The 26,029-nt window shown below is 36.6% G+C and overlaps 1 protein-coding gene and 2 long non-coding RNA genes across 3 annotated transcripts; 2 read left to right on the top strand and 1 right to left on the bottom strand.

The window, feature by feature from the left end:
• Positions 1-2,783: 2,783 nt before the first annotated feature.
• Positions 2,784-4,303, top strand: LOC130049657 (uncharacterized). Its single transcript, XM_056147540.1, has 3 exons — positions 2,784-3,060; positions 3,186-3,371; positions 4,083-4,303. Exons 1-3 carry the CDS (start codon positions 2,901-2,903, stop codon positions 4,301-4,303), a joined length of 567 nt encoding a protein of 188 aa, XP_056003515.1. The 5' UTR covers positions 2,784-2,900.
• An 80-nt stretch (positions 4,304-4,383) lies between these two features.
• Positions 4,384-5,168, bottom strand: LOC130049515 (uncharacterized). Its single transcript, XR_008798057.1, has 3 exons — positions 5,057-5,168; positions 4,705-4,938; positions 4,384-4,609 (listed from the first exon to the last, which is right to left on the bottom strand). It is a non-coding gene; the product is annotated as an uncharacterized LOC130049515 (long non-coding RNA).
• Positions 5,169-14,921: 9,753 nt separating this feature from the next.
• LOC130049516 (uncharacterized) lies at positions 14,922-16,362 on the top strand. The gene is made up of 2 exons (XR_008798058.1): positions 14,922-15,384; positions 15,675-16,362. It is a non-coding gene; the product is annotated as an uncharacterized LOC130049516 (long non-coding RNA).
• Positions 16,363-26,029: the final 9,667 nt, after the last annotated feature.

Below are 26,029 nucleotides of genomic sequence, written 5' to 3'. Positions count from 1 at the left end.
CCACGCGGTGTCACGTGATCATGAATATTTCAAATGGAGGCGTTGATCATCCGACTCGGAGAATAAATAAATTAATTGGAAATTATCTTGATTACTTCTTAGTCCGATCGAGATAAATTGTATAATTTGCAGAAAGCATATAACTTTTATAGCTTGAATAAAAAATGCATACATATTTTCGTTAAAAAATATTCAAGTAATATGGCACATATAGCTTTAACATTTGCACTTTCATGATTTAAATGTTACACGGCGGATAAATTAGCCACAGATGGTAGCTAACTCTTGAGTTTAAAGACAGACTTGGGAGAAAAATTGTCTTTAATCAAATTAAAAGCCTTAGTAACCCGAGTAAAATAATATGCAACTTTCTACATAACACGGTCGCAGTGCGAAGATACCGCTAAAATAGATAAATACACACCTGTGCTCGCTCGATAAAAATAACAAAATACCGGATGTGACGTCAGTTGTGTGAGACCTTATTCCACGTGTTATAAGTTCTAGTAAATATGTCAAGGAAAAGAACGGGAAAATTTTGAGTTGCCGCGGGTTGTACTGCAACGCACAAAGATTTTATGTCATTGCACGAATTCCCTAAGGACGGTCGGGTCTGATATTCGGCGACAATGGATAAATTTTGTAAAAACAAAGCGAAAGGACTTTACTAATCCCTCGGCGCATTCTGTATTGTGTGAAAAACATTTCACCCCGGACTGTTACCCCGTAGAATACTCTATTAAGAAGATCATGGGTATTGTTGTGAAAAAGAAGTCACTCTTACCTGACGCTGTACCGACAATTCATTTGGTTGGGAGTGTGGAAAAATTCACAGGGTGCAAAAGATCTGCATCCCAGTCATCAGACAGTTTAGCGCGTCCCTCGCAACCAAAGAAAATGCGATCAGCATATCGTAAAAGGGAATGCACAAGGGTATGTATATAAATTGTCTTTCAGTCACAGTTGTTTTGAGCAATATTAAATGAAAGCTAATTCAAATCAGATTTTTAAAAATTAAACTTTTATAGTAAACGATTTACATAGTAGTCTGAGAGATCAATCCTGGCAAAATTACGCATTAGTGCTTATGCAACACTACATATTGAAACGTATTCTCAATATGTGATATGAAATAAAATCTCATAATTAATATTATCAACCCTAGCTCTAAATTTCAAAATTGCTAGAAGACCTTATAACTTCTTACATGCTCAGTGCTTTAATGTCAGAAATTAAAGATTTCAAAATAGTTCATACACGTAAACACAATATATTGTAAAGCGATAATTGTGTCATTGTTCATTGTTTTCATGTCTTTATTTTACTTGTAGGTTGTGAAATCACATCACCAACCTGTCGACGATAATGCACCGTCTGCGGTGAAGTCTACAGATGTAGACACATGTGATAATTCATTGAATGATACGTGTACCGAAGCAGTGGTATATGTTGTGTAATGTTATTAAATAATATTGGTTTCTCAAACATAATCACAATCTACTTTTTATAAATGAAGAATCATCATCATTAAAAAAAAACACCTACATACAGCCCAGATGCCAAGTCATAACATATGACATTGATCTATGTATTTCATTTTAGTTACGAAGTGTTGGTATTCAATTTTCTGGCAAAAGTGTGCAGAAAAGATCGAAGATATGCCAAACAAAGCTGAAAACAGCAGACAAAGGTATTTCAATCAACATTTTATGCACTGTACATCAATCATATACATTTTTCGATTTGTTTCTGTATTAGTGTTGACCAATGAATTATCGTTTTCACTCAATTGCAGTGATTCAAGTTGAAATAAGGAAAGCGCCGAAAATGACATCATTCGGAGTACAGTGCAACAGAGACATTGAAGAGGGTCATATAAGAATAAAGAAATATGAGTTGGTAAAGGGAAAGTCTTCACAACTGGGGATGATATTCACCAAGTACCCATGTGTGATCCTGAACCAACTCGTTTCTTTGAACCATCTTCAGAGACAGATCCCGACTTCAATCCAAATTCTGAAGATGACTGTATATCAGATATATCCTCTATAAACGAAAGGCAGGTTTTATACACGATAAATTTTTGACAGTGAATGGCTATGTGTCTTAATCATCGATAAAGTCATATGAATAATGTTTTTCTCTTTATCATTTTCACAGGACACATCCATGGATAGAAAGAAAATGTATTGTTTTTGAGTCACATTTATTAGCACTTTTCCAATTCTGCCCATCCTGTTCATCAGGGACCTTGTTCGAAATAAAATAAGTATTTGGCTCCATGATCAAAATTGAACAGACGTGTGAAGTATGTAATTTTCACAGGATCTGGGACAGTCAGCCAATGATAGGTTCCATCCCAGCAGAGAATCTTATTTTTTCTGCTGCATTGCTTTTCACTGGTAAGGTTAATTCATGAATATGATATTACAACCAGTTGAATGAAAAAAACATCCCTTAACTTTGAGGTTTTAATCAATATTTTTTATCAATAAAGGTTTACTTCCATCGAAGACAATTCGATTCATGGAGCAAATGAATGATATTACTATAAGCACCAACACTTTCTTTCAACCCCAGAAATACTATCTTCATCCTTCCATTTGTTCTGTGTGGAAAACCTTCCAGGAGAAATACTTTCAAAGAATGAAGGAAAAGGATAAATCTCTAGTCTTGGTCGGTGATGGTAGAGCTGACACACCGGGCCATTCAGGAAAATATGGTAGCTACGTCATGTTGGACTTGGACAAGATCCAAGTCCAACATTGTTCATGTTGAATTAGTACAGGTCAGTATTAAATATTACATTTAATTTAGAAATATGATTTTGTATTTTTATGGTTGTATCTACTCTTTGAAAACTTTATATTCAGAGTAACGAAGTTAAAAGCAGTTACCATATGGAGAAGGAAGGTTTGGTTCGATCAGTTAACTTTATCAAAAGCCAAGAATTAAAAATCAAAGAGATTGTTACTGATCGTCACGTACAGATTGTGAAGTATGTGAGAGAAGAAATGCCAAATTCAGTACACCACTTTGATGTGTGGCATGTTGTAAAAGGTATGTTGTAAATCATTGAGTTGTACCCATAGTAAAAGCTACATAATTTTGACACAGATGTATTGACAATATTGTTTTCATTAAATGTATCTGGATTTTGATCCCTGTAATTTAATCCATGTTAGGCCTGAAGAAGAAACTTCTTGCCCTTTCCAAGGAGAAGGAATGTGAGAGACTCATGGCGTGGATAAAAAGTCTATGTAACCACATGTACTGGTCAGAAGCTTCAACACCAAGTGGGAATGGGCAACTTATGCTGGAGAAATGGGAATCTGTGATCAACCATGTTCAAAACATCCATGAACATGATGGTGACATTTATACAGTGTGCCCATGGCCCATTGGAAGAGAGTGCGCGCAAAAAGAAGTGACTGCAGCCAGGTAAATATACAAACCATATATAATGTGACTACATGCCATAACATATGACATTACTGAAAAAAAATATCTGTTTATATTACTTGTAACAAATTATGGTTACTTTTTTTAACAGGGAGTAAAGTGGCAGAACGTTTAGCAGATATTGTCACATCCAAACAAATGAAAAAAGATGTTCCAAAACTGTCACCAGGGTCACAAACTGCCTCCCTTGAGGGCTTTCATTCTGTTATCAATCATTTTGCCCCCAAAATGATTGGCTTCTCATTTCATGGAATGTACTCACGGTTAGCGATATGAAAAATCTGTGAAATCATTTTAAGTTGGGTTTTTTCTTCTTCTAAAGACCAGATCTAGTATTCATATCATTATTATCTGTAAATATTTTTATTGCAGTATAGTACTCGCGGCATTGCACTTTAATGAAAATGTAATGCGTGATCAGGCAGGCCACCACTAAGGACGGAACAAAGCGATTTGATGTTGTATTTTGATGTTGTATTCCCTAAATACAAGAAAGGAGAATATTCCGTCCGAAAAATTAAAGTTGACTGCACCTATGGTAAATTTTAATTTCAAATTTGATTGTTCATTTAAAATTTTGATATTTTTATTACTATAAGAATGCTGATATTTTGTTACAGAATACATTGGTCAATTAATGGATGTAGCTGTCACCTTAGCAGAGGAAAAACCCATGCATTCAAGTGTCCTGGACCTTGAAGATGTACCACCACCCCTTGCAAGTGCATATGAAAAGCCAGAGAAACAAGTGGCAATACAGGAAACGATTTCGAGATATGCCAACGTCATTGAATCAGATTTATATGACAGTGTTGATGAGCCATCCTGCTCCAATGCATGAGAATGAGAATTTTAAGACATTTTATAGTTATAGTACTGGATTAAATTATCATGCTCAAAATGAAGATGATCAGGTACATATATCTGACATAGACATTTTATTCATATGTTAAAGACATAATCTAGTGTAAAAGCTATTTACACACATAATTTTTTAGGTTTGAATCCTGTATAAGATCCAGAGTCACTAGGAAAAGTGTTTCTTATACAGTTCACAGCACAGGAAGGTAACACTACTCTCACTTTCTGTCCCAAATAGCCCCAATCCCACCGTGCTAGTTGTCTGTAAGCAACATATCTGTACATCCTGAAAGTTACAACACATACATTAAGTCAAAAAGTGTCACTAACATGCAAGTCTAAAAAGTATTATTTTATTAATGTGTAGCTGTAGAAACTTACTGAGAAGTATCTGGAATTTCTTCTCTGTACTACTGTTTATATTGGAAATAGGCAATCTGCAGAACATAGACATTTAGGCATGCAGGACTAAATCCCGGCTGCTCAGTTATGCATTTAATGCATGTACCTCCTTCATCATATTCATTGCTGAAGAGATATTTCACTTTTTCAATTTCTTGACAGCAAACACATTCTGTTGTTGTTGGCATTGGACAACAATTTCCAAAGCTGCACCTTTCACAGTAACACACATTAAAAAAATTATAATTAGCTATTCTTTCCTTACTAATGAAACCATTTTTATGCGAATATCTTAAATTCCTGCAAAGTTTTATAATTTTAAACACTGTACCTAGAGGTGCATATTTCACCGCGGAATTTATTAGAAATCATGATAATTCCAAGGGAATTAACCGCCCTTGTCATATTGTAACCCTTCGCACGAACTAATATTCCTAACAAACAAAGATATAGGGTCGTACAAGGTCATATTCGTGGACTGGGCGTTCACTATCATTACCAGTTATTCAGCCTGAGGCTTGACTAATCACGATAGGAAGAATTAAAATGCGTTTGTAATACTTATACACTACTTGTCTGCAAAGATGTGCGCAGACACTCTATGTAACAAAAAATACGAATTTGACAATGTACATATGAATAGTACGTTTCACTTTTGTGTAAATTGAAATTTATCCGAATGGAATTGAAATTTCCGCTTTACGCCTATTCCTCGACTTTGTGCGCTCGAAATAAAAATTTAATTGCACATTGTAAATTGTATTTACCAGCTTAGGTAAAACCTTACATTTTCAAATGTTAACTTAACACGGAAACATAATTTTGACTGATTGATCCCCCTCAGGGAACCTTCTGTCAGAATGCCAGTCTGGCAGCCTGAAATACGATACCAGCCGATGCTGATACAAGCAATATTATTCTGCGAGAGGGTCTAATGATGAGGGAGAAAAACTCTCTGCATTATTGGGGGATATTTTTCTTTAAGCGATATACTAAGGCATACATTTTAAGAGGAAATGAATGTGGGGAATTTTGCGAGTCGGTATTATTTGGATGTTATATTAGTGTGTGAGTAAGTAGGATTTAATGCCTATTTAATTCAGCTCTGTACATTTTACACGAGGGCGATGTCAATGTAATCTTGTAATGACCGCTGAAGGTTATATAAGAGACGTGCACATTCCCGCCACTTGTACTACTCTGGGTTCTTGTAGCAGTCTCTCTCGATATTTCATGGCAGTAACCGAATTCCTCAAATTGTATAATGGACAGGTTAGCGGATTGAGTGAAACAGTACAATGCATGTCGGCGAATTACAACTTCTCTGTTACATCGACAAATATTTAGTGTGAGCTATTTTGATTTTGTAAATCACTTATCACACATTGTGAGGATCACGTATAAATATGAAGCAACGAATACTGAATCAACGTATTGAGACAAAGTTACACAGTATAAGAATAAAATTGTTTCCATACATCGTACACATAACCTTTATTCTTCTGAATTTAATTATGAGATGAAAAACAACTTGTACATCGGCAAATAATCTGGAGACACGAAGTTCCACAGTATAATAGAGGTCTGCTGTTCGTTTCCATGCACCGTACACAGAACCGTCTGGTTTGCTCTATTACCTTTTTTTCTTGATTTACTTGAGATGATTAACAACATGTATGTCGGCGAGTAGTAATCTGAATACTTCTGTAGGCGGAAGATGATTTATGTACTTGTGTAATATTGTGACTTAGGTGGAAATGTAGGCACATGTGGTTGTGTGCCATTGTCTTTGAGTTCTTGAAACAAAGGTTTTGATCTCGTTCCTTAAAGCCCCAAATTCGAAGGAATTTCATGCAGTTACTGAATGACCGTCACTGCTTATTTTAAACATAATTTAATTGGTTTGTTATCAGAATCTATCAACAGGTATTAACTCAGCTGTTTGTATAGAGCAGGCGAGTAACAGAAAAGCCAGCACAGCAACCCTGTACAACACTGTGTATCATTGACAAGGAAAAGTGAAGATCCAACCATTGTTTCAATCAAATTTATAAAATGAATAATTAACAGTACTTATGAAATAAACCATATTTACACTAAAACAATTACTTCTGTCACCATTGTCACTGTCTAAACTGTATTCAACGTCTTCCAATATGTTGAGGGATTTGTTGACAAGGATTGTATACGTTCCTGTCAAGTTTTACCCACAACTCATCAACAAAAGCAAACGTTTTAATACTCGCACTGTAGCTTTGTAACACGGAGTTTGTGTACACGCTAAAGTATTTACTGATGTTGTCGGTCTATCAATCTTTTCATTACAGTCCAATATTGCTAGTATACTTCTAAGTTTATTATACATTGTTATCTGACACTGAACTCTTTTATCCATATAGGCTAAAATCCTGTTGTGAAAAGTTTATTATAATGTGTGTTAAGACTAAAAGCGGACTTTGCTGAGGAAACTCCGGTGAAAAATTCGAATTGGTTGTCGTCCGTTCACAAATGAACATTTTTAACTGCAATCCCAACTCTTTTCAGTTTTGGTATGAAGCATATTTGAGACAAAGGGGCATAAATTGATAAGTTGTAGATTTCAGTTCTTTTGTACCCCTGGGGTCTTAAGGCGGGGTAAAATTTCCAAAAATCATCAATTTTCAACGATTTTCATATCTACAACAGCGCATGTGTAAGAAAAAGATAAATGCAGCGATGTAGAGTAGGAATCTCTTTACCAAAATTGTAAATGTTAGGATGCAATGGGTAAAGGTTCTGACAAAATTGGTGTATAGCGTTTATGTGTAAAATACTTTAAGAACATGTTCTTTTGTGCTATTGAATTGAATCTAAATGGATATTTAGAAAGAACAGATAGTCCTTTACAAAAACTGTAAATTTGTTGATCCCAGGGAAAGGGGTCTTGGTATCAACGAGGGGCAAAATTGGTCAGTTAATAAATGTGCGAACAATAGAACATTTTTAACGTCTTGATAAGGACTATTTCAATTCCTTTCAAATTTGGTATGAAGCATCTTTGGGGTAAATGGGCATCAGTTTTAAATGTCGGACTCCTGCATCCCCTGGGACCTGAGCAACAACTGTCTTAAATTGACGATTTTTCAAAAATGTCCTCCACAATCGCACATCTTTAAGTAATACCAAATGCATAGTGTATTGTAAGAAGACCTCTACAAAAATTGTAAATTTTAAGATTCCTGGGGTAGAGATTTTGGGTGGGGCCGGTGGGGTAATAATATTTCTTTAAATTCAGCTTTCTTCTCCATGTCAGGTTTTCCTCTCCATAGTCATAACATATTTCCTCGCCATTACAAATCTTCCTTGTAGATAAAAGAGCAAGATGATGATTCCCATCGACCTCCAATCATTTCATAACGGAATTATTATACCCCCCCGCAACAAGTTGTGGGGGGGGGGGGGGGGTATACTGGAATCGGGTTGTCCTTCTGTCTGTCCGTCCGTCTGTAGACGTAATGGTTTCCGGGCTCTAAAGCATTACCCTTTTCACCTACCGTCACCATATCAAACATATGGACTACCCATGGGATGAAGATGTTCCCTATCGATTTTGGGGTCAAAGGTCAAGCGCACTGGACATCGAAGTAGCAATATGGTTTCCGGGCTCTAAAGCGTTACCCTTTCCACCTACAGTCACCATATCATACATATGGACTACCCATGGACTACCCATGGGATGAAGATGTTCCCTATCGATTTTGGGGTCAAAAGGTCAAAGGTCAAGCGCACTGGACATCGAAGTAGCAATATGGTTTCTGGGCTCTAAAGCGTTATTCTTTCCACCTACAGTCACCATATCATACATATGGACTACCCATGGGATGAAGATGTTCCCTATCGATTTTGGGGTCAAAGGTCAAGCGCACTGGACATCGAAGTAGCAATATGGTTTCCGGGCTCTAAAGCGTTACCCTTTCCACCTACAGTCACCATATCATACATATGGACTACCCATGGACTACCCATGGGATGAAGATGTTCCCTATCGATTTTGGGGTCAAAAGGTCAAAGGTCAAGCGCACTGGACATCGAAGTAGCAATATGGTTTCTGGGCTCTAAAGCGTTATTCTTTCCACCTACAGTCACCATATCATACATATGGACTACCCATGGGATGAAGATGTTCCCTATCGATTTTGGGGTCAAAGGTCAAGCGCACTGGACATCGAAGTAGCAATATGGTTTCCGGGCTCTAAAGCGTTATCCTTTCTACCTACAATCACCATATCATACATATGGACTACTAGCTGCAATAATGTAGCCCTCTCTGATTTTTTTTTTTTTTTTTTTTTTTTTGGGAGAGGGCTACAACTCCTTAGGATCTCCGTAATGGTGCAAATGCGGGAGTGATTCACTCCCGCAACATTTGCGCTCATTCTAAACATTTCCTGACTTTCTTTACGTAAATAAAATGATATTCTATGTTTCTTAGTCAATATATAAATTTACAACCTGCAACTTTAGATTTGTGAGGCTCTATTCTACCGTTTTCAACAATTTCGATAAATTCCAATTTCTCGATTCATATTTGTGCGCCATGTTTGATGTACTGAAGTTTCAACTTCCGGTTGTCAAGTCATTTGCATATGCCATATAAGGTAGTATTTACATCAATGGACAAGTATGGAGGCGAAAGCTATTTCGTCGGTATTGAAAAGGTTTGAATTTAATATCAAGTTAAAAACCGAACAGCAGAGTGTAAATTCTTTCTGCAACAATATGATTTTCCTTTCTTTGTCGAAGTGGCTCGGGTAACTACATTTTCGCGCTGATTGTCAATGTTTAGGCTTTTCATTAGATCCACCTACGAGATCTCGCGATAACAAGCATGGCGGAGCAGATGAAGAATTTTGCGCTGTACATTATATTTAATGAAAAACACCTTTATTAGACATGCCTGAGCACAAAGTTGGTACTCCTTTTGGTGTAAACAACATTTGGGACTAATACACAGAGTTTATTATCGGTTATTCATAAAATTATTTTGCACCATTACGGAGATCCTATGGAATTGTAGCCCTATCCCGAAAACGTCAGAATAAAAAAAAAATTGGATAGGGCTACATTATTGCAGCTAATGGACTACCCATGGGATGAAGATGTTCCCTATCGATTTTGGGGTCCAAAGGTCACGCACACTGGACATCGAAGTAGCAATATGGTTTCCGGGCTCTAAAGCGTTATCCTTTCTACCTACAATCACCATATCATACATATGGACTACCCATGGGATGAAGATGTTCCCTATCGATTTTGGGGTCCAAAGGTCACGCACACTGGACATCGAAGTCGGGCTCTAAAGCGTTATCCTTTCCACCTACAATCACCATATCATACATATGGACTACCCATGGGATGAAGATGTTCCCTATCGATTTTGGGGTCAAAAGGTTTAAGGTCAAGCACACTGGACATCAAAGTAGCAATATGGTTTCCGGGCTCTAAAGCGTTATCCTTTCCACCTACAGTCACCATATCATACATATGGACTACCAATGGGATGAAGATGTTCCCTATTGATTTTGGGGTCAAAAGGTCAAAGGTCACGCGCACTGGACATCGAAGTAGCAATATGGTTCGGTTTGTCATGCCATTTGTTTTTTACACTCAGAAAAAGAGGTAGTTTATACCTATTACCAACACCCTTTGGGAGATTGGGGTAAGCGGGGGGTATTCTTAGTGAGCATTGCTCACAGTACCTCTTGTTTTTGTTGTTTGATCCGCAGCATTCACAAATATCCCAAACATAACAATTATAGATTACACAACAAGAACAAAACAACACAAACCTCACACTATTTCTACTATCCCTTCATTTCTTGAATCATGCATTACAGAATCTTAGGCCAAGTACTCTGTGTGGCGAAGTTGGAGGGGTAGTCCAGGGCATCTGTAAATTGTTGTAAAACACATAAAAGTTATATACATTAAATGTACTGGGACATGTTTGAATGCAGGATTTTTCTTCAATTAACCTCTTGCATCTGAGGATCTGCATTTCTTTCTCTGATGAGATGTTTCACGGATTGGATATCCAATTCACGAAGTCATGTATCATTTGAACCGTTGATAACCTTAGTAAACTTTCTTGGTGTAGTACGTCTCTTAATGTGTTGGAGATTTTACCAGAAGTCGTCAAAGCAGTTAGTGTAGATTTGTCGGATGTGTTGATTTCTAGACTGGATGCCTCATTCAATTTCACCAAAGAAAGCAGCCAACCATGAACCAAATAATGAATGTAGAGAAATTAGAGTTCCATCAACTAAATTTCAGGAAAACTTCTTCATACTATTTAAATATTCCATTTGTATGTATCATCAGGCCGCTAAAATGTTTCTCAATGGAGACTCCACTTCTCTGAAAGAAATAAGTTTGTAAACAGAGGTCAATCTCAAAACTTCTATGAGAAATTCAAATTAAATAATTGAGCATGTGAAGGATAAAATGTTATCTTCCTTACCCTGACCCTTCGGATATGATCTGGTAGGTGTCGTTTGGTGATTTGGTACGCCTTGGGCTTCATCCTGTAGAGGTTTGGATTTTCAGGATTCAGTTCCCATCCCTCCAATACTGGAAACTGAATATTAGAGATAAATAAATAGATGAACAGATAGATAGATAGATAACACAGTTGGCCTCCTCAACAGCTAAATTGTTGAAATAATGTTACCTCGAACTAAGGATTAACCGTCAGGTGTGAACGGATCCGCTCTACCGCCTCACTCACAACTGCCTCTTCCTCCTCGTTTAGACGTGCATTCTGAAATTATTTTAAGGGTTATTGCAAACAGGTATCCGTATGTGGGTACCTGTGTGTAGACACCTGTATGAACGTAGCTGTATGTGGATACCTCTATGTAGGTACCTTTAGATGTCCTTGCAAGTAGGTCTCTATATGAATATTCATTAAAGTATCTCGGAGGGGATTTAAAGAGACCACTGTATCATTGATATTTACCATTGTTTCTTCATCCTCCTCCTCCCTCTCCATCTCCCCTTCCCTCTCCTCCTTCCCCCTGCTCTTCTCCTCCCGGACCTCCTTCTCCCGCTCCTCCTCCATCTTCTCCTCCTTCCCACCCTGATCTGCTCTTTCATCATCCTGCAACATATGAAATAAATTCAATGGTTACTGAAGATAGGTATCTGTATGTGGGTACATGTATGCAGGTACTAGTATTTGGGTACATGTATGTGTATGCCTGTTTTAGGAACCTCTATGAAAGTAGCTGTATGTGGGTACCTGTATGTAGGTACCTTGATGTGGGTACCAAATTGTAGGTACCTTTATATGTCCTTGCATGTAGGGGCATATATGAATATTCATCAAAGTATGTCAGATATCATTTAACCCTCTCTCTACCGTATCGGTCAATATGACCGATAACGCGTAAAAACAGGGCTACGCAAAAGGAGTGTCTATAAATCTTTGAAACTACGGACGTAATATATATGTTTTATATATCATATTTTTGGAAATTTTCTATATTTTTTAACTATGCAAAAATCAATTGAATAAATAAAGCCATTAAATTAAAAAAAGCATTTAAAATGAAAGATGACTTCGTCTAAATATGACGCAACGCTTTGTCGCAAGGCCATTTCCCCCCTCGCTATGATTTTTTTATTTTCCCTATGAATGCAATATTTTTTATATTTTTGAAAAGCATATATTCCCTGCTTTCAGTACATATAAAAATTATTTTTAATGCCTGGCAAAGTTATAAGAAAATAGCAATGTTTTGCACATATACGTTGTTTTACGATTTTATTTCTCAATGTTTAAACAGATCGGCGTTTTATCTATATTTATATATGGAAATAGGGAAAAGTAAATACATCCTGTAAAAGTAGAGGAAATGTTCTCTTTGATGGACCCTTACTCATATTATAATTCTCGGTAGTTTTTATATTACGATAAAATGAAATTGGGACATGCTGCGCGGTTTTCTTAAAAATTAGCGACAAATCGACGTCGCTAGTTCAGCAATCGACGTGCGTCGCACAATAAGTAGTGAAAACTATTTGTATTGCCCTCTTTTAGTAAATTCAGTACCTGTTGATACACTAAAACAACATACATACATGTATGAAATAATCAGCCAGGTATCTCTGCTTTTTTTAAAAAGCATAAAACCAATATTGGTTTATAACAGTTGCACAACCTATATGCAACTTCATAAAACACCTATTGAGAATGTTACATCGGCAGATTGAATTTAAAAAAAGATATATAAAGTACTTCAAATTCAGATATAAACGTTATATTTGTTCGGAATAGTAATAATTTTTTTCTCTGCCAAAGAAAGAAAACAAAAAAGAAGTTCGCCTATATATAGCCTGTATACTTTTATTTTTCCGTGATCCGGATCGCGGGCCTCGCGGGATTTTCTGAAAATGTGCACGGAGAACACACGTGTTTCCGTTTCAACGAAAACAACACAGCTTCACCGTGACTGTCACAGCGAACGCTTGTATTTTACATCTTTAAAACGACCTGATGTCAGAAGAAGAAGATGCCCTGGATCTCCTGATGCAGGATGACTCAAACGATCATGCATTCAGTATAAATACGTACATGTAAGTTGATGTAGCCACATAGGCCGACTAAAAAGGAAAAAAAATTGCGGTTTTGTCATGTTATGAAAAATTCACGATTAACTAACCGCGATTTGATGCCATGATTTGTCGTTTCATGAAAGAAAATATTTATATTTTATGATACCTAAACCAAGTGAATAACACCCTGTCCGGGTCCGGCAGTTTGATTAACATCCACCCCCCCCCCCCTTTTCCACAGAATTATCTCCTTACCTGACGCGCGAGTGTAAGAAGGGGGTGTATTTAGTGTATAATGGGATGGGGTGGTTTTAATCAGTCTGGGCATTCACGACCGCTGGTGAGAAGGCTATTTTCCAAGGTTTTTCCATGTTTATAAAAGAAATTATCTTTCTATGAAAAGAAAACACTATCTGTTAGGAAAACACACTTTGCATTATTGTAATGTTAGAATTTATTATCAAAATTTGAATTATTTTCTTTATTCTGTAACAGAAATATAAAAAAAATGTGTGTTTGGGCCAAAATGGGGGTGGATTAACATCAATCAAAGTCTAATTATGACAGGCTAATGAAAAATCATATTGATTTCTCTTTTATCCAAATGCATGTATTTTATATACACTTAATAGCTTTATGACCATAAATTACATGTGATCCATGCATGCTGGTACTTGTATGCTATGAGCTGATGGGCACGTGACCCCTTCTTGCCGGCCTCCTCCGTGGCCGAGTGGTTAGAGCATTGCGCTCAAAATCACACGGCCTCTCACCTCTGTCGGCGCGGGTTCGAATCCCGTTCGCGCCGGTAAGTGAGAAAGTTTTCCCAATTTACTTTCGAAAGATCGGTGGTCTCTCCCTAGGTATCTGGGTTCTCTCTTCCACCAATAAAAAAAACTGGGTGCCACCAGATAACTGAAAAATTGTTGAGTTTAGCAGTAAACATCAATCAATCAATCCCCTTCTTGCCTAGATTTTCTCTAATTTCGACTAAATCCACAGCCCATCAGAGTACCATGCAAGGGGATTTAGACACTGGGTGCCATTAAGAAGCAATTCAATTCAACTTTTATATCTGGGTTCATTCACTTTCCCTCAGAGTTTCAGTATTTTCGCTGGACCCTGTAGGTTTTAACCTGAATTTCTTCAGTATTTGCCCTCGTGTATAATATATGCTAGGCATAATGCAGATACCTACATAATACATATTTTTTTTCTTTTCATTACCCACTCTGCTACTCTCGCAATGTATAATAAAATATTCGATTCATTTCTAACGCATGTATGCAATCCCTTACCTTATCTTTAAATAAATTTGAGTAAATAAATTTAAGTGCGAAACTGTTCCATGCTACCGTGAAACTTAGATTTTGCTTTTTAAACATAAACCAACAATTCGTAATGTTCTTCTTTAAAAAGGGTATTGACACCCCAATATTTAGTGAGAAGTTCCCAGGTATCATCCGCTAGCGACAGTCTACTGGCAAATCCAGACATGCATTGGAAGGATGCTGATGTGGAGGACACAGGAACACCTGATCCCAGAACTGTGGCATTTCATTCGGGGTGACAACCTGGCTTTCAGTTGGTATGACTCTTTGAGGTTGAATATAGGGTTAAATCAGTATAAATTTGATTAACATTCAAATAAATCCAGATCATACATTCACAATTGGAATCATGGCATTATGGTACACTGATATGTGTGTACCATTTTACTGTTTTTTTGTTTGTGTTTTTTTTTTTTTGTTGTTGTTGCATAACTAGGGATCGTATACATACAAAATGAGACAAAACAATTTCTAATTAGTTTCTAATTATAAGGTATGACACGTTTTAAGGTATGGTGGCCAATACTGATTTTATTTGCAATTTTCTTTCAGATATGGGACCCTATTATTCGGAGAACTGCAGATTTTATGAAGCTGTCTTTGACAGAAGATTTGGTTTTCTCCATCTGTGTTGCCACCAACCATTATGCTGAGATGGTCATATCTAGGTGGAAGGGTTGCCATATACTTCCCAAGGAAGTTTGCAGCCTCTCACTGAAGAGGAACTGTACAGGTATTACAAGTTTTAAAAACCGATATTGTGGCAGTGATTTCCAGTTTAAAAAGAATAATAAAATGCATAGTAAAAAGATTACCTTTACCAAAATTAATCTGGCTGTGGATGTAACTCATTTATTAAATGTGTACTACAATTACCTCTGATAAAATTTCATAAGTAATTAAATGCATACTTTTCAGAGGGCCTTGATTATCAAAAACATTTACAGAGCCAATTGAGTATTCAAAAGCTTTGACAATACATTAGTATTTAGGACTAAGTATTAAGAAATACTTTTTTTCCAGATTTTTGTGCATTATCTTATACACGCCTGCTGTGAAGTTCCAGTCGATAGACAGATATTGGTCAACGCATGCCCATGTCGGAACAACTCATTATCAAGAATTATGTCTAGAAATAGGTTTCAAGAGGTTGAATATAAGAACATTTTTGTTAAATATGATGCAAGTACATTTAAATATAGTGATTGAAAGTAAGTACTTGAACATTCGTATATGTTGAACTTGGAGAGGAAAAATGGTTAGTACTTTTTGATAACATTTGATAAGGTGTTGTTGCTTAGCAACCAAATATAATTGAATAAAAAAATAGATTATTTTTAGATTAACAATAATTGAAAGATCTTTGTTTTAATGTTGCAATACTTATTCTATTTAATGGAACATAATGGCAAAACGTCATATTATTAGAAAATGATGGACAAGTATATAAAGTACGAAGTTTCCATTTGATGACCTTTGACCTTAATTCTCTTCATCATATTTTTTGTTAAAAACCTTTTAAAATGATTAAGATCTATTTAAAGATTATATTTTTAAAATAATGTGACATTTACTAGTCATCATGGATTGTAATTACGTTTAAATTGTGTCGAATGGATGCAGAAAGGCAAATTATGGTCAAAATTGTACTATGAGTGTTGTTACTTAGCAACCAAAAATAATTGTTTGTCAATAAAATTGATTAGTTTGATTTTGTTCTTTTTGTAGTATATTAAAAGGCACATTAGCTCAAACATTTAGAATTTCTTATTTTTGACTCTAATCTAGTGAGAGGGGTCGTAATATATATATTTCAGAGAAAAAAGATTGCAAAAATGTGCACTTATATGACCTTTGACCCCGTAGACCTATTTGAGGTCATGGGATACATTGACAAATTTTATAAGAAATTGTTCCCTGTCCAATTCCTAACAAAATTACATGTCATATGCCTACCCCAAATCGTGATCCATGCAGATTTAAATCGATTTAAAAATACTGTCATTTAGTCTTTAAAAACCTCTAAAATGTGCCGGTAGAGAAAGGGTTAAGGAGAACACCATATCCTTGATATTTACCTCTTCCCTAAACAGTTCTGGTGAAACTGGCCAGAGCTCTGTCGTCCCACCTCCCTGCAGGCCCCTCAACGTCTTCGAAACTGGTGTGTCCGACATCTTTGAAATATAAAAGCATGATTGAATACTGATATATATTGATACATATGGATATCTATATACATATCTACACATCCAATATTACATACCTAACATTATATATGGGGCACCAGTATCTTAGTACCTGTATGAAGGTACCTTTAAGTGGGTACTTGTGGATACCTATCTTTGGATATCTGTATGTGTCTACCTGTCTTTAGGTACGTTTTCTTGGTACCTGTTAGTGGGTACCAGTATTTAGGCACCTGTATGTAAGAACATTTAAATAAATGGATACCTTAATGTGGGTACCTTTACATGGGAACCTGTATGTAGATACCTTTATTTAAGTACCGGTTTGTGGGTATCTGTACGGCACGTTAAGATGTGATACTTTTCATGAATACAACAAACAAGTCTTAATGCATTTCTTGGTTTCTTTATTTCGATTTCCAAAAGTGTCTCTTTGCCGTTCTTACTGGAGATGTTGGTGTGTATACTGCAATAATTTCCTTGGTACTTACCTTAACCCTCCAGGGATAGGAACATGGAGTCCCCTTATTGTAACTATAAGTGACCTACCTCCCTGCAGGGATGTCACGTATAGCAAAAAAACAATAGCCTTGGCCGCCCATCCACCAACACAGCTTTTGTTGTGGCGTTGGCACACTTCTTCTCATCATTGATGAGGCGGCCAAGGCTACCGTCTTCGGCAGTCGCATCTAACCTGAAACATTGATATGCTTATAAAGGAAAAACGTCATAAAGAAACATATGGACTTCTTCTTATAGTTCAAAATCGTAAGTGTAAGTATCAGTTGGTAATTGAGACGTACCAGTATGTTTTGCCATTGAGGTCAAATTCGAATACGAATCTCCCATCTCCTGGATCCCTTTCAGTCAACTTCCCCCTATATTCTAGGAGGAAGTCTCCTGCCTGAAAGGGACCCACAGCGAACACACCTCTGCCTAGAAGAATAATGATTGGACTGTCAGAACTCATAAATTTATTTATATTTCTGGCTATTTTCTTGTTTAAAAAATTGCGATTCAATGCACACCTTTCACATGACTTATCCATTTCTCTTCCAATCCCTTCCCGGCAGGTTTTAATTGCCATAACCATTGGCTTCACCCTTTGGCTGTACATGGTATCTAAGAAAATATAGCATTGTAATACATTTATGTGTGTGTGTGTGTGTGTGTAAGTTTGTATGTATATAAGTAAGTGTGTATGAATGTATGTATGCAAGCTTTCCTGCGTGTTGATACCTTAATAACTGTAACCAAATGAACGTCAATTTGTCAAAACTGTATAAAATGACTTATTGTCAGAATGGTCTAACCTCTGGGTTAGCATTTAGAGTACGGATACTTTTTATAATGGGGATAATTTTGACAATCTCCATCGACATTGACCAACAACTATGGGAACAAGTATTTTTGACGTAACAAAGACGTTTCCAAAACTGTAAAACTTGATTTGATATTATATCATAAATATATAGTATTGGTCTAATCATTTCTTTTTTGAATTTCTATAGAAATTAGAAATCGGAGAGATAGGCCAGAGGTGTAATCATGTATCTAGGAGGACTGCGTATTCCATATCCACCGCTCAGAGCCCTTATTCTTGATCAGGTGAACGGAATAATCCGCATTCAAAACCAGTGTACCAAGAACGGTCTAACAATCGGTGTGAAACTCATCAGACAGGATTTGCCTAATACAAGTTTGTAATTGAAAACTAGATCGTTATAACGACCGTAGAACTTGCGCCAAACCCTGACTGAGAGACTGTAGAAACCCTGCAACATCAACTTGTTTATTTGTAGCCTGCCTCGACTTAAAATCTTATCATGTGGAGATCAACCTCTTGTATATCGAATCAGTTGAGATATATAAACACCATACCGTAAATCTGGTTATTTTTGCTGTCGACCAATTTTTAGCGTTTTTGCGAGTTAGTTGGATTCGCAAACATATTTTGCTCAAAAATAATGGTTTCACAATTTTTTTTATGTTTTTGTTTTCACATAAATTCGCGAAAATAAGAAACACAGAAATAAATATATAGGCTATTTAGTCAAATTCGCAAAAAGAAATCAACGCAAAAATATCCAGATTTGCGGTATACTGGTGATACTTATATGAATAACTCAAAAACGTTATTAGGTAGTTTTTGGTTTTTTGTTTGTTTTTTTTTATTAAGAAACTACATTCTTTCTGGCCGTCCTGACCCGGTCTGCCAACTTTTCCCTCCACTCCTCTGGCTTGTCTCTTCTCAGGCGAGTCATCACTTTACGGCCCTCAGGGTCCCTGCTCAGACATAGGACCACGTCCGCCTCACAGATGGCATGGTCTGAATCTACAAAAATCGACTACTACAACTTGCAAATATTTCAACATTTCTAGTTATTTTCTGTTGCTTTCAACTTTTCATAAGCTATTCAAATAGTATATCTTACAAATCAACTAGCAACAGAGTATCTGGATGGTGGAGGCCTCTGCTGGGGAAAAGGCCCTCCTTCCATGGGCCCTGGGCGTCACCTCCTCCTTCGCCGCCCCCTGCTTCCCATGTCCCTCCTCCTTTAACAGACATAATCTCTATCTGCTACTGTCAATTGCAGTCTTCAATGTTATATGATATAGTGCACACACATGCGATGCTGTTGAACAGCATTCAATATAATACAAATTATGTACCACTTCTAGTACCTCCATTAAGCTAAAGTATACCTCTCCTGGGGTCGGTTTGCCTTTCATCCGGATGGGTTTGACCCTAAATGTTGTTGTTGGAGTGGCCTCCTGAAGCTGGGTTGGGGCCACAGCCTTCTCCCCCTCCTTATCCTCTTCCACTCTTACCTCCTCCTCATCAGAAACCTTTAACAGACACATTTTCTATTTCATCCCGTCATACGCAGTATTCAATGTTATATGACATCGTACAAATACATACTATACTGTTAATCAATATAATGAAGAATATTTACCTCTAATCGAAGCCAACCTTCTGGCATTTCTTCGTCTGAGCTCACGAAGTCGTACACGTCCATTTTCTAAAACAATTCCGCTTTTTTTAAACATGAAATCCTACACTGAAAATGTTATACAAGTTGCAGTAGCTCAGTAGTTAAAATTTTAGCTTCACAGGGTTAGGGTTACCTACACCGAGGTATCTACATAGAGGTACCTAGATCAAGGAAACCACACAGGTATCCGCATACAGGTACCAACATACTTGTACCAATATATATGTACCCACTTTAAGGTACCCCTAAATATTTACCCACATTAAGGTACCCCTAAATATTTACCCGCACAAGCACTCACATACACGTACCTACATACAGGCATCTACATACAAGAAGAAAATCCTTCAGAATGTATCAATATACATTTACCTACATAAATGTACCCCTATACATGTACCCACGTAAATGTACCCTTAAACAGTTACCAACATAAATGTACCCCTATACAGGTATCTATATATATCTTCCCATATACAGGTACCCACCTAAATGTACCCCTATACAGGTACCCATATAATATCACCTTAGCACCATAATTTATATCACAAAGAATATAATGTCAGTAAAGAAATGTGGAAACACATTTATCAACAAAAAGTCAAGTTAACTTTAGATAGAAATATTGCTTAATTTAATTATAAACTGATGCATAATTTGCTTTCCTGTAAAAATACCTGTTTAAATGGAAAAAAGAATCTTCTGACAAATGTTCTATGTGTCTAGAAACAGAAGATATGAGACATCTTATATATGAGTGTAAAAATGTTTCATTGGTTTGGAATATGGTGTCTTTGGCGTGCGCAGTCAATATTCAATGGAAAAGTATTGGTATTGGTTTTTATTTTGAATGTAATCAAAACACACGCCTGTTTAATAACTTTATTTCCTTCATTGGTTTGAAGATATACAAATATAAAATGTTTTGTAGATTAAGTAATCTTGAAGAAACTGAATATAGCATATCAAATCATGTCAAGAAGTGTACAGTTTTGTGGTGTAAAGTTATAAAGTATAGTAATTATGCATTGAAAACAAATGCTATTGAAATTTTCATAAAACTATTGTAATTTGTATCTATATCTTTTCTGCAATGTAATGCATTGTACCTGTGCTATTGTACTACTGATGGTACTAATTGTATTAATATGAGTAATAAACTATGAAATCATTAACAAAAAATCACAAAAGTATATTTATATTAGTTAACTGAAAAGACCGTTAGATACATGTACAAAATATTAAATGTAAAAGCGGTATTTATTATAAATGTACAAAACAATTGAAAACAGCAGAGCAACAACCAAATAATAAAGGCACCTAGCATTGGGAGGGGAGTTACTTAATTACATTAATTTCCAAGTGCCAATGAGCATAAACATGATAAGAATGGGAACAATTTATACAGTAAATTTTAAATATATTAAAGATAATTATAAATATATTCATACTTACAGCTCTTTAAAGAAGTAGCTGCATGTAACAGTTCAATAATCAAAAAGTTTACACTATCTTCTCACTTGCTCTGCATATGGAGTTTATCAATCACCTGTGAGTAATTAAATTTGACAGCTCATTCCACAGTTTGGTGTTTTAATCGCTGTGACTCCCCAGTTTTAGCAACTCGCCTGACCTTTGTTTCCATCAATGTAATTATAAAACTGGTTGGGTTTTACATATCCTGTCCCGGTGAACTTATACTATTATAAGAAAACTTTTATCCAGTCTTTTAATGCAACACCCCTGAATTGAGTCATACATGTAAGATTGAAATAAAAGTTTGAGCTAAGGATTTTAAAACTAAATAATCATACATCCGCTAAATTCAAAGAATAGAACAAAAACAAATGTACCCATATATAGGTACCCACATACATGTACCAATATCCAGGTACACTCGCAAAAACACCCACATACAGGTATTCACATACAATTACCCACATACATGTGGGTATCTGTATATGGGTACCAGTATGTAGGTACCTGTATATGGTGCTCCAAACACACTATTGTGGTCTACATAGTCCAAAGTACCTACAGTAGAAAAACTATTTCAGTATCTCTACTATAAATGCTAACCCCAGGGGGTAGACCAATTTGACTATTAAGTCCCGAATGACACTTTGGATTACTGTATTACAGATCCAATATAGCCATGAGACCCAGGTGATCCAAACACACTATTGTGCCAATAATCTTTCCCATTCAATTGGAACTCAAACATATATGTGCCGTAGCCAGGGGCACTACGGCACAGCTTTCCCTTGTACTCAAGGAGAAAGTCCCCTTTTCTGAATTCCCTTACAGCAAACACACCTCTTCCTGGAAAAATTGTGAATGGGATATTAGAAATTGAATAGAATTCATGTTTCTGACTATTTTCCTATAGAAAATAATGGTGGTTCATACCATACCTTTCAACTCGTCGATCCATTTGATCTTGAACCCCTCAGGATCGTCTCCACTCCTCACCACCTGAATGGCCTTTGCGTCGGGTGTTTCTCTGCGGGCCATGATAGTTCTGAAGAAAAATATATTTTATTGAAATCAAGTTGCCAATTTCACTGCCAACCTTACATGTATGTAGGTACTAGTATGTGGGTACCTGTAAGTGGGTACAAGTATGTAGGTACTAGTATTTAGGTACCTGTATGTGGGTACTTTTATGTGGGTACCTGTATGTCGGTACATGTATGTAGGTACTAAAATGTTGATACCTCAATATTGTTACTTGTATGTGGGTACATGAATGCAGTACTACTGCTTGGGTACCAGTATATTGGTAAATGCATATTGGTACCTGTATGTGGTTACATGTTTATTGGTACCTGTATCTAGGTACGAACGCGAGGTAAATTCAGAAATACGATTTTCATTGACAAAACTAATAAGCTTTACACATGTTACACTTGTTATATAGTGTTTATGTGTAAAATACTTAAATAACATGTTTAGTACGATTGATACTAAATGAATATTTTGAAAGAGCAAGTGGTCCATTACCAAAAATTGAAAATTTGATGACCCCAGGGGTATATAAGGGTTTTGGTATTAGGGTGTGGTCAAAGCGCTGAAATTTACATGAAAGCTTCCTGACAGAGTGGGTATTCAAGTTTGTTAAATTCATGACCTCTTGGGGGGGGGGGGGGGGGGGGGTAGGGTAGTGTGGGGCTACAATAGGGGATCAAACTTTTACATACAAATATATAGATAAAATCTTAAGAAACACTGCGTCAGGAAGGCTGAGATCTACATGGAGTTTATTCCGTAGGAACAAATAATGGAATATGATACGAAAATTGGTTTGTTAGATTAATATAATGATCTTGATTATAGATTATGCACAACTACAGTGGGCTTGTGCCCGTCTATGTCACACGAAATCAGTCCGTTCCCCCGCATGCGGAAGGCCGAGGTTCGAATCCCGGCCACGATAGACCCAAGTCGATAAAACGGGCAGTGACCGTTCCTTCGCTAAACGCTCATCATCGGCCACCGCGGCGGTTCCCAGATCGAAGAGATAATGAAATATATGGTATAATCTTTACTCATTACAACCCGCACTTTTAATCTACACAAAATAACTACCATAAAGCCGTAAGCCAGGCGAGCTTGTTGGAGCAGGCGGCGTTTATTATGTAACGCCATACAAATGCACATATATACATACAATGCTATATTTTATAAACGACACTAACTTGTACGGTATTGTGAAACGAAAACATGAAGTACTGCTTTGTTTAAAATTTTAAACCCCCATCACTGACGTTAAAAACCGCCCAGGAAAAACCATAGATGGTTAACTATGGAAACCTGTGTCCGCACAAGTGTAAATAACGTCTCTGGGGCAATGCCGGACGAGCATTTAAGCAGTACTGTAGTAATAAACATTGAAAAATGATAGTAATATGAGGTAATCTTTCAAAATTTGATATTTAAAAAATAAAGCTCGAGCGCCTCGTGTGAAGCGTTGACTTCGAATGACCAAACACGAGACTATTACTCGAATTCACTACAATTCTATTGGCCTTCCTATGGCCCCGCCTACTTTTTAGTTTTAAAACATTTTTTATACAATTCATTACGTTCTCAATTCGCTCAAAAGTAACTTTTAAATTACCTGTCTCTGTATTCCACTCTAAACCCAACCAAACAACTTTTTGTTTTGGATGCCATTCACACTTAGATTCAGCAATCACAAAACCCAATTCAGAAAGATCCTTTCTTACAAGTCTAGTAATAGACTCTGCTTCTGAAAAACTATTAGATCCTGCCAAACCATCATCCAAATACATGATCACTTGTAATCCTAAACTCCTCCAATACTGAACAACTTTTCTCAAAACTTTTGTAAAAATAAAGGCTGCCGAGGAAATGCCAAAAGGTAAAACATTAAACACGTAATACTTTTTCTGACCATCATGCTCCCAATGAAAACCCAAATATTTTCTGTGTTCTTCAAAAATTTCTATAATTTATGATGATATGCAGACTTAAGGTCGAAACTAAACAAAAAATATCCTGTATCAAAAAGTTCCCGAGCAGTTCTAGTATCTTCCATCCGAAATACAAAATCATGAATGAACTTATTGATGTGTCTGCAATCTTAGACTAAGCGTGGTTTACCTGATTTATTGAAAGCCACGGTCAATGGATTGACCACACAGGGAATGTGAGTTACCTGTGTTATGCAAACTTTCTGAAGAAGCTTTTAAATTTCTTGGTAAACAATACTCACATTGTCTCTGGCAGATTTGTTGTTGTTAAAAACCTCACTTGATGGAACGTGCTTAAATGGAATTTTGTAACCATGCTCTATAATACTCAAGACATAATTGTCCGTACAAATGCCCTTCCATTTCGACAAATGCATTTTCAAACGTAAATATGGACTGACATTTTCAGTATCGTGAACATTTTCAGAAACTATAAACTGACTACTTGTATCAGCTTTAACAGAATTGCTATTGTAATGAACTTTAGCATTTTCATCTATAATACTAGTACTTATATTTACTAGCGTTTCCTTGTTACAGTCCCGTGCCCAATGCCCCGGGAAGCCGCACTTGAAACAGGTCCCTGGCTTCTTGTTGCTGTCACTTTGGTTTGACTTCTCAGATGTTGATTTGTCAGGAGTTGTATAAGGTGCGAATCTGCGTTGAAATCTGGCTTTTTGAGCTCGTTCTTCCTTCAATTTCTTTTCCGCGCGCATCTCTGCTTTCAATATTCTTTTCTCGTCTTCCTCTTCCGATGCGAGCTCGTGTTGAGTATATTCTTGTACGGTTCTCCAACCATTTTTTGACGAGTCAGCAAGTTTTACTAGCTTTTGTCTATCGTCTATACCTTCCGTAATGCTTTGGAAAGCGGCCTCGGCTTCACCTTCGTTGATGTGGGTGTTGGCCTGTACCATTTTATCTCTCACGGTGTTGTTAAACTTGAACTGTGCCTCGTTGCCTTCTCTTTTAAAAACGAAAGTCTTCTCGGAAGCCGCTTGAATTTTTGCACATTTGTTGTTCGTGTTGTTGTTTTTGTTGCTTCGAGATTTTCACCTCCAAAGAAGCCAATTTGGAATCTATAACGTCTGAGACTCTAGATAACAATATATCCATTTGTTGGGACTCCATTTTGCTGCTCCAAAAATAAAGCTCGAGCGCCTCGTGTGAAGCGTTGACTTAGAATGACCAAACACGAGACTATTACTCGAATTCACTACAATTCTATTGGCCTTCCTATGGCCCCGCCTACTTTTTGGCGCATTGATACGTTTCTATCATACAATATTTTCCCGCTATTCTACGAAACGCGGGAAAAATCTATTACTAGCTTGAAAATACGGATGTATATTTAATTGCTGTTATAAAATTTAGAAATTCATTTCAAAATTAAGGATTATCTCCCTCACGCATAGCTCTTATCCTTGAGCGAATTTGACTCCACTTTTTAGGCACACTGTTTTGCCTATAATAGCTCTAAAACGCCATTGTTATTTCGGATTTCAAACATTTCGGTTGAGCATCACTGAAGAGACATAATTTGTCGAAATGAACATCTGGTGCATCAATATTGGTACCGTACAAGTTTTACATGTATATGTTCGAGAAGAGCATGAAGAATTTAACATCAATTCATGACTTCTCAAGAGAATAGGCTACTCTGGCTAAGACTAATGGTTTAAAGATTTCTTATTGCTCAT

The sequence above is a fragment of the Ostrea edulis genome, chromosome 8 (assembly GCF_947568905.1).
Source record: "Ostrea edulis chromosome 8, xbOstEdul1.1, whole genome shotgun sequence".
Taxonomy (NCBI): domain Eukaryota; kingdom Metazoa; phylum Mollusca; class Bivalvia; order Ostreida; family Ostreidae; genus Ostrea; species Ostrea edulis.
Note: the sequence above shows the minus strand (reverse complement) of the source record. Positions and strands in the feature narration are given on the sequence as shown.